Below are 9,721 nucleotides of genomic sequence, written 5' to 3'. Positions count from 1 at the left end.
ATTTGGTCCCACTCAAAATTAGAGTTAAATTTACTCTATGGCCAGTGTTAACTTTTCAGTGTTAATTGTACTCAATTTAGTGTCAAAATTAACAACAAAATGTGTAAAAAAATTTAACACTGAGGGTTATTCACACTGTTCAGAGTAATTTGATTACACTTTATAGAGCTATTTTTACTCCAAATTTAGTTTAATAATAACACTGATGTGTAATAATATATCATTTTTATTTCTCTGTAGTGTGATTTTTTCATATTCATCTTATGATGCTATATTACTAAATAACTGTGATCTATCCTACATTATGGAAATAACAACAAAGTAACAGCATTTATTATGTTTCTCATTTCAGTGTCATTTAATTAACGTAACAAACCTTTACAATTCACAGTTCTATGATGCACACTAGAGAAAGCAATATGACATTTCCCCAATGTTGTAGTTGTTTGCAGAAAAGTAAAAAAGTTGGTCAGGGATGAACTGTATGATGTACCAAAGACATAATGGGCCCTAAAGAGTTCATCAATCACAATGAAGGTGTGAATGCTGCTTCTTGTGGATCCCTGAGTAAGAAGGTAGGGCTGACTGCTTCGGGTGATGTTGTCTAGATGCTGCTGTACACTGGTTCCAGCCTACAACAACACATTAAACAACAGTATTAAGTGACTATCGTCTGACAGTAGATTAGCTCAACTCACTGTCCATGAAAATAGAGGTGATGGAAAGTATATTTTAAACAACATACCTTTGGGAATTTGATGAGGTTATTGACAGCTTGAGATGCAGACATCTTTCCTGGTCTCTTTCGCCCTTGTGCAGATGGTGGTAGCAGATGTAGCAGCAGCAAGATAGTAGACAAGTCACTGTCCCAGCCTACAGACGAATAAACAAAGAATTATTCCAAAAATACATTGAATTGACAGAATTACCTATATAACCAACAATAGCAAATAAAAACAGTCATAATCATACCATTCTCAACTTCAGTACCTGACTCAGCATTGCACATTAACTCCTTTACAACCTTTGCTTTGAGATTGATGGGCCACCTCTCCAAGAATTTGCTCGCAGTGACCTCACAAAACAGGAGTCGGAAATCTTGTTCTATCTGTAATGCAAAAATACAGAACATAGAGAGGTGTTTGATTGAATCCTGCCTACAAATTACATCCGTATCATTTAAATGATAAGTGAACTTACTTTTGGGAGATTTGCAAACTGAGACACTTCTTTCCTCTACAGCTTTTCTTTGAATGGTCTTCAACCGCAATGCAATGTATCCTGAACCGCTCTCTGGATCGTATTAATGTTTCTATGTAATTAAATAAACGAAGAAGGACTATGTTATCAACACTTCTGAGGGCAATTATGTATTTAATGTTGAAAAGTTCCCTTTACTTACATATCCATGTTGTGAATATGGGTCTTCCAGATATGGAGACAGAGCAACAATGCCCTGCGCATACATCACTCTTACGCTTTTAGGGGGAGATGTCCTAATGTATAAATTCAATAATTGGCATTAAACATCACAATTAAAAATAATACAATGTTAAAAATGTTTCTTTATATCTTACATTTTTGATTCTTACCCATGTTATTCTGTCATCTCAGCCTCAAGTATGTTTCTCATCCGTCTTCTGGTTGCATCTCTCAGAGATTTGGTTTTTCCATACTCTTAAACCTTTCTATAAAATAGAAACATTACTTAATATTACTTAACATGTCATTAACATTGCTATCAGTTAATTTACACAAAATACATATTTCTTACTAAATAATGAGCAAAACTCTAAAGTAGTGTATGCCTTTGGCATTTGCTTAAAATAATATAAACCAGTAAAGTTAACTTTATGGTAATGTTACCCACTTTTTCTGAAAGTACGTTCGCTTATGTAAGCTAATTAGCGATTTGACATGTGACAATGATATTATTTAGACAGCATTTAGAAGAAATACATAGTTAAAATGTTCATATTAACGCAGTGAGAAGATAACAAACATCTGAACTTTTAGCAACTGCTAGCATGTAGCTACTGGAATGTCATTAAACCTATGGGTAAATGCTGCTAACATGTCCTCACTCAACATCAGTGAAACTATAAAGAGCTATTTAGTTTAAAAATACCTTTTAAACAATGTTACCAGTATGGGAATGTTAACTTCACTTACCTGACTGTGGCAGCTCTTCGGAGAAAATTCCATGTGCATCAGAGCTCTGAGACCCCACACGCCTGCAGACTGGTACTAATCAACACTGTGTGGAGTTAAGTCTTCACTGCGTGACTAACAAACTTTACACTGACTTTTAACTCTGATGTTAGAGCTGGTTTACTCCTCATAGAGTTGTAAATACTCTATCTAGGTTAAAATAGGTTTACTCTGAAATATTGACACTCCATTTTTTACTGTGTATACAAATACTAAACATTCTGTAGCTAATATGCCTTACATAAAGTGAAGTTATTGTTAGAAATCTTTTTCACCTTTAAATTGTATATAATCTTCTTAATCTCACTATCGCTACAACATCAGTACACCGTTACCTATGTAAATTTTGTCACTTTTTTACTCTCTTATATTACACTACACAAGTTTTTAGTATGAGCAGATCACTTGGACTTTGTTCCTAAAAACAGAAATATTCTGTTAATCCATGGAAAAGGTTTGTTTATTCATTCACTGGCTCATTCATTCATACTGGTTCATACGGGTTTGTCAATAATTTATGCATTCCAGAAATTTAATAGAATACCTAAGGCGAAACAATAAATAAATAAATCTCATCTTCAGTCATTGAGTAGTTTATCTTTTAATTACTCCATTTATTCTTAAGGAGAAAATACAGTCAAAGTCCAGTATGCACATCTTCCTTCTCTGAACTTTTATTTTACAAAATCATGTTGTGGGTCGGATTTGACGCCATATTTGCCACCAACGAGGTAGAAAAACACATATTAGTAATTAAACGAATCAAGGTTTTATTTTATTTAGGCACAGAATTAATATGATTACCAACACCTGTGTGCACGTTTACTATATATAAACAATAAAGCTCTTGAATCTTGAATATATGAAAGCGCCCATGTGCACTGGTTTCTGATCATACAGAATGTAGAAAAAATTACAAATTTTACAATTACAAAATAAATCTTCCAACAGCCCCAGAAAAATGCATTTGTAGTTTTATATACTGGGGGGGGGGGGGACAAAAACAGTGTCGCCAACAATATCGCTCACGTGTCTGCCGCGCTCAGCCCCAGTCCACGTGGGTTCCCCTGGCAACCAAAGGTTTCCAAGGTGACGAGCACACACAGCTACATGGTTCACTGTAAAGGGACAGGAAGGACCAGATAGACGAACATTTGTGTAATTACCGATTTAAGTTTGGTCACAATGACCTCACGGAAATGTTTTGGGTTTTTACCGGTTTACAGCTGTCATGTAAATAGAAAGGTGAAGTAAATATTTTTGCTGCCGAAGACTTCTCTCCAAAGGTAACGATGTCGCTAAAACTTTACCAACTGCCTAAACTAGTATGTGGTAAGCTAGTCTGTAACACTCATGCTACAGTAACGTAATCATAATGGTTTACTAAACTATATACGTGTGTGTGTGTGTGTGTGTGTGTGTGTGTGTGTGTGTGTGTGTGTGTGTGTGTGTGTGTGTGTGTGTTTTAAACTTGATGCTTCAATTCACTGCTGCACTGTAGCCTGTGTCGTATATTCGTGTCCTTAATCTTTCACAGCCATAGAGAAAGAACAGAAAGCTTGACGGAAAAAAGAAGAAATGGAAGAGGAATACTCTAAGGCTATTCGTCAGGTGACTGATTTAGAAATTAAACTTTTTCTTCCACCTTAACGAGTTGTGGCAATTATTAATCAACTTTTCCTCCCCACTCCTCTACACATACTCATCCTTTCATCTCACTATCATCTAAGTTGTTCATCGACTGTGTGGCTATTTCTGGTGTAACCGAAGAATCATGGACAGAGGAGAATGAGAAAGCTGTGGATCAGTTCATTGAAGACGCCTCTATCACAACCATGGTAGTCTACCTGGACACCAAGGTTGGACTTCGGGTGGAGTACTCGATGCCCTTACTGGTACAACACTCTTTCCTCTCAGCATTGTGGTTGGTGATTTATTTCAGTTGATTTTACTGGTCTTGTAATGTTTGAGGGGAAAATATAAAAGTGGCTTTTTTGTTTTACTGTGCAGGGTCTTTTCAGTCATTTTTTATAACTGTACTATAACTACTAAAAAGCAATGGTAAAAGGAAATACTGGCTAAAACTCTGTGAGCTGGTCGACCTTATCTGAAGGGTTGGAGTGCTTCTTCTTCCTAATGTTTTGTTTGTTAATTCAATTCCCCCCTTTGCCTTCTTTTTCTCTCTTTCACCACTGCATCTGAATATTTATCTTCATAGGGAGAGGTGGTAGGGCAGTTGTCCTATTTTGTCCGTGTGCCAGAAGCCATAATCACACTAGAAACGTTTGATACAGCCATACAGTTTGGCACGGTGCGGGGCAACCCCATCCAGAGGCTGCTTCAAGACATGACCTGTTTGCACGCCCCCCCAGTTGCCATTAGCGCCTACAGGGAGCAGAGCATCAAGGACAGCTATACCAAACACATGCACTTATATCTCGCCAGCCTTACAGGTGGGTAAACTTTTTTTTTAAAAGAAACAGGCTTTTCACTCTTTCAACACTTAGTCTCACATTTATTTCACATTTATTTGACTTCTTTCAAGTTATTTAGCTTTGCTTTTCACACTATGATTTGTCATTGAGACTCTTTAGGGCTCATTAAAGAAGAGTCTACACAGGCAGTTTTGTTAACTTCCTTTGAAGTATTTTTCCTCATCTTACTTAACAGAAGTAGTTCTGCTTCTACAAATATGTCCCCCCACCACCCCCGCTTGTTTATGCTTCCAATCTGCAAATCCTTAATATAGGCAGTGAAAATCACACGTATCTTTTACTTCCGACTTTTTGCTGCTTTCCAGTTTGACTTTAGGCTTACATAGTATAATGTACGTTTGTACCAGTGCCTTGTACTCTTGATGATAAATACGGAAGGCAAGCTTAGCTTTTCTTGGATATGTCTCCCAATATTCCTGCAAAATCATTCAAGCTCAACCCCACTGGCTGGTGAGCATTGTTAAACAGAAGTGATTCAATCAAGCTCCTCTGTGACTGTGAATTGTCTATTTATAGTATGCATACAGTATTTCTTTAAATGGAGGGAAAGGTATTTTATGGGCCTCTGAGTGCAGATTGTGCTGTGTAACAGGACTATAGGTAGGAAGGATGAAAAGAATGGAACTTGTCAGATGACTTCAGTTGATGCCATGAGTAGTTGATGGTCACATATGAGCATTACACACGTGGTGTAATTTTATTTTATTTTTGAACAGATGATGTACATAAGAAGTTTGGGAACACTGTTCTCTACATCCCAATGGAAGGCCTGCAGTGCAGTGCTGTGGAGGCCAGCAAGGACAGGAAGCTGATACAGAGAATGGAAAGTAAGCTAGCAGCTATTTGTATGCATCTGCATGCAGCTGACAAGGGTTGCTTTTGGTTTCCATGTGTGAAGGGTATGGGTTAAAAGGACACTTACAAATGTCTGTTCTCTGACTTTATACTGAAGACAACATTGAAACTGCACCACGAGCTTTCTGTCTCAGGCTCTCCAGTGATTTTATTTCATTCAAGGTCCATCTTACAAAATTTGCACCTGTTCATGTTTTTGACTGCTTCTTTCTATTTCCATCATCTATGTTCAGAACTCTGTTGCATTCTCATATCCATGACATTTCTGTAGTCATGCTTAGTAGTTATAGCATAACACCACTAGTTCATATCTACTTATTATGTGTCTTTTCTATATTGTTTGTTCCTACCTTAATTTCCTCTGTCCTCCATTCACATGTTCTACATGTTTTAGTTGTAATGATCCACTGGACTGATCAAATCAAGGAGCTACTAAATGCGCAAGACATTGTGAACATGAGAGACAGCTGTGGTCCACTGCGGGAGATATCCTTCTGGAAGACTCGCTCTACCCAGCTGTTGAACATCAGCCGGCAGCTACAGAAGCCAGGGGTCAAGCACATCCAGAACATCCTCCAGGTTGCAAAGTCTCTGTATGTACAGCGCTTCTGTCAGCTGGCACATGAAATACAGGTAAATCTGCGCAAAGTCAGCTTATAATAAAGATTTAATCAAAATAATGTCAACATTCTTTTTACAAAACAAATAGCATCATAAGCGCAAAGTGTTGTGCTTCGTATGTTGCAGTCGGCTGGAAGGCCTCAATATGTGAACATGAAAGCTTTGGTGAATGTGACTGAAATAATAGTAGTAATCATTAATTTCACCTTGACTTTGTGTGTGTGTTCTGCCCAGGATTGTTCTCTTCAGGCCCAGTCAAATCTGACCTTCTTGTCCATATTGAAGGAGCCTTGCGAAGAGCTTGAGCAGCTCAAACCAAATCAAATTGCTTCCAAGTTTAAACACATTGTCAGTCTCATTCGAATCATCTGGATCAACTCCCCCCACTACAATACCAGTGAGAGGATCGTCAACCTCTTCCGCCAGGTACCTGAAATGTTAAACTCTCGCTAGATTTCAACATTAGACTTAAACCAGTGTCCTTTTCATGATACAATTCATTTTATGGATTTTATTTTGACAGGTCAGTGCTCATTAATCAACAACACTTTAGGCTCATTTTTATCTATTATCCCTGGCTTGTACTATGTAATATCCTAAATATCAAAATGAAAAACAGTGTTTATATAAATGCTCTGGTACTTTCATTGTAGATTTGGTGGATTGTATCTAACTTGTCATACACTATATATCAAATGTGGAATGCTCATACTGGTTGTTTTTCATCATAGCTACAATAGAAGCTTTATAAACTATATCAGCTTTATTTAAATAAACCTAAAACTGAAGTCCATCCGTGGGCCAAGAGAATCACTTGAAAGGCAGCTGACTGTGTTATACATTGTTCTGTTATTTACTTATCACATATTTTCATTTTGTGATAAAATGTTTTTCTAGGAGCACCTTTTTAAGCTGTATTATTTTCTGTTGTTGTGCCTTCTTTTTCTCACATACTGGTGCTCGTCATCATCACCATCATCATCATCAGAGAGACCATGAGCACCCGTTTTGAATATGTAGACATCAGAGTTCTGATATCTAGCAAGTCAATGGACCAAATAAAATATCTGATCATTTTCATTGCACGACTTATTTTTACATTTAAAATGACAGAAAAAAAAATCTGTGCACAAAGGACAAGGCTGAAAATCAATATTAAGCCTGTGTCTTTGGGCACTTGGGGATCTGCATTAAAGAAAACAAACAAACAAAAAAACAGCAACATGCATGTTTCTGTCTTGAAAATCACTACATGGACTCAGGAACAAGCAGAGGGATAAATTATAATAATTATAAAATTATTATGTTTTGGGTTAGCATGCTTGCATTACTTTTTTTTTTTTTTTTTGCTCAGATTCACTTTGTCTGGTTAATATAATTCATATAATTTGTAAATCTTGAAGGCTGCAGGGTAATGACCTGTGACTGGGGTAATTTAACAAGTAGCAGACGGGCGATGCTTTCTTTGTTCTCCTTATAATAAGTTAATAAGCGCAAGAAAAAGCTCAGCTGCCAAATACTTAAAATATATGTCCCTGTGTTGCAGATGACTAATGAGATCATCCGTCTGTGCTCTCAAACGATCTGTCTGGACAGGATTTTTGAAGGCTACGTGTTATCTAGCAAACAAATCCTCAGCGACTGCATGCAGTGTTGCCTGATCTGGAAGGAAGTTTACCTCCGTGCCTCAAAAATTCATCACAAGTAGGAGAAATTTTACATGCATAGAAATACAAAACAGAGTTTTCTTGATTGTTTTAAATTCCTAAATATGTTGTATATAGATAGTCTGAACTTGAACCTAAATTCATATTTAGGTTCATATTTACTTAAATAAGTTCAGCCATGTAGGTTACAGTGATCATCACCTCAGATCTTCTTGTATTTTGTTCTCAACCTTGAAATAAAAGCTGAATTCCAAAAGGCTGGAGGAACATTTTGTAGCTAATTAGGTTAACTGATAACAGTCAGTCAGTAAAGTGATTATCTTAGAGAGGCAGTTCGGTGGTCAGAGGTTCACCAAAGAACAAAAAAACTGTCACATCTGAAACAGTTTCAGAATGTTTCTCCAGGTCAAACTGCAAAAACTTGGAATATCTTGCCAACTACATAATATAATCAAAAGATTCAGAGGATGTGGAAAAAAAAATCTGTGCACAAAGGACAAGGCTGAAAATCAATATTAAGCCTGTGTCTTTGGGCACTTGGGGATCTGCATTAAAGAAAACAAACAAACAAAAAAACAGCAACATGCATGTTTCTGTCTTGAAAATCACTACATTTCCAGAAATGACTGTATGTAAACACAGTTAACCGTGCCATCCACAAATGCAGATTAAAGCTCTACCGTGCAAAGAAGAAGCCACATGTGAACATGATGCAGAAATGCCATCTTCTCTGGGCCAAAGCTCATTTAAGATGGACTGAGGCAAAGTGGAAAACTGTTCTGTGATCAGACGAATCCAAATTTAAAATTATTTTTGGAAAGGCACCACATGCCCTGCACGAAAGAGGAGAGAGGGACCATCTGGTTATCAGTGCTCAGTTCAAAAGCCTGATGGTGCGTGGTGCCTATGGAATTGGTAGCTTGCACATCTGGAAAGGCACCATCAGTGCTGAAAGGAATACACAAGTTTTAGAGCAGCATGCATGCTCCCATCCAGATGATATCTTTTTCAGGGAAGGCCTCGCATATTTCAGTAAGACAAATCACATCCTGCATCTATTACAACATCGTGGCTTCGCAGTAGAAGTTCAGACCTTTCACCAACCAAAACGTTTGGCGCATCATGAAAGAAAAATTTGACAAAGAAGAACAAAGAAGATGTAGAGCAGCTAGAATCCTCTATCGGACATGAATGTCCAGCAGCTGTTCTCCTCAGTTCACAGATGTTTACAGACTGTTGTTAAAAGAAGAGGGGAGCTACACAGTGGCAAACATGACCCCGTCCCAACTTTTTAGACACGTGTTGCTATCAAATTCAAAATGAATGTTGTTCTTTAAATGAAACACATTCTCAGTTTAAACATTTGATATTCTGTTCTATTGTGATTAAAATGTAGATTTTTGAGATGTACAAGTCCTTGAATACCGTTTTATTTACATTTTACACAGTTTCCAGACTTTTTCCAAATTGGGTTCATAGAAAGCAAACAAATTTTAGACACTCTGAAGACTTTAGAGGGATTGGAACTCAAACAGATGTCATAGATGCCCTTTCATATACACAGCTGTATAATGGTATATACCAGCAGTCCCCAACCCCTGGGCCACGGACTGTACCGGTCCATGACTCGTTTGTTACCGGGCCGCGAGAGTTGAGGCTCAGGTGTGAAGTTTATGGTTTTCAGGGTTGTTATCGTTTTTTAGCGCTATTTTTTTTATTGTTTTTATCATTTACTCGGATTCCCTGGTTATTTTCCTGTGTGTTATGAATAAATCTTCTTTTTTTTTGGTACCAGTACTGGTTTTATGTTGTTGTATTTATCCACGACACCTTAAAGGCTGGTCCGTGGTGCAAAAAATGTTGGGGACCGCT

General features: G+C 37.4%; 1 protein-coding gene and 1 long non-coding RNA gene across 3 annotated transcripts in view; one reads left to right on the top strand and one right to left on the bottom strand.

The window, feature by feature from the left end:
- Positions 1–455: 455 nt before the first annotated feature.
- LOC146391527 (uncharacterized) lies at positions 456–1,260 on the bottom strand. The gene is made up of 4 exons (XR_014799189.1): positions 1,201–1,260; positions 991–1,108; positions 746–873; positions 456–632 (listed from the first exon to the last, which is right to left on the bottom strand). It is a non-coding gene; the product is annotated as an uncharacterized LOC146391527 (long non-coding RNA).
- Positions 1,261–3,316: 2,056 nt separating this feature from the next.
- dnah2 (dynein, axonemal, heavy chain 2) overlaps positions 3,317–9,721 on the top strand; it is a 63,381-nt gene continuing 56,976 nt past the window's right edge. The window contains exons 1-8 of one of the 2 annotated variants that reach the window (XM_084924502.1): positions 3,317–3,497; positions 3,749–3,822; positions 3,942–4,106; positions 4,430–4,664; positions 5,423–5,533; positions 5,956–6,194; positions 6,417–6,608; positions 7,729–7,886. In XM_084924502.1, coding sequence (XP_084780628.1) covers positions 3,790–3,822; positions 3,942–4,106; positions 4,430–4,664; positions 5,423–5,533; positions 5,956–6,194; positions 6,417–6,608; positions 7,729–7,886 — 1,133 coding nt within the window. In that variant the 5' untranslated portion in view covers positions 3,317–3,497; positions 3,749–3,789. Of the gene's footprint in view, positions 3,544–3,748; positions 3,823–3,941; positions 4,107–4,429; positions 4,665–5,422; positions 5,534–5,955; positions 6,195–6,416; positions 6,609–7,728; positions 7,887–9,721 lie in introns of both variants that reach the window. The other variant, XM_084924503.1, reaches the window with a different exon arrangement.

The sequence above is a fragment of the Perissodus microlepis genome, chromosome 3 (assembly GCF_051167445.1).
Source record: "Perissodus microlepis isolate ML-2025 ecotype Zambia chromosome 3, ASM5116744v1, whole genome shotgun sequence".
NCBI classification, from domain to species: domain Eukaryota; kingdom Metazoa; phylum Chordata; class Actinopteri; order Cichliformes; family Cichlidae; genus Perissodus; species Perissodus microlepis.
The sequence above is the reverse complement of the archived record's forward strand: the minus strand, read 5'-3'. Positions and strand labels throughout refer to the sequence as shown.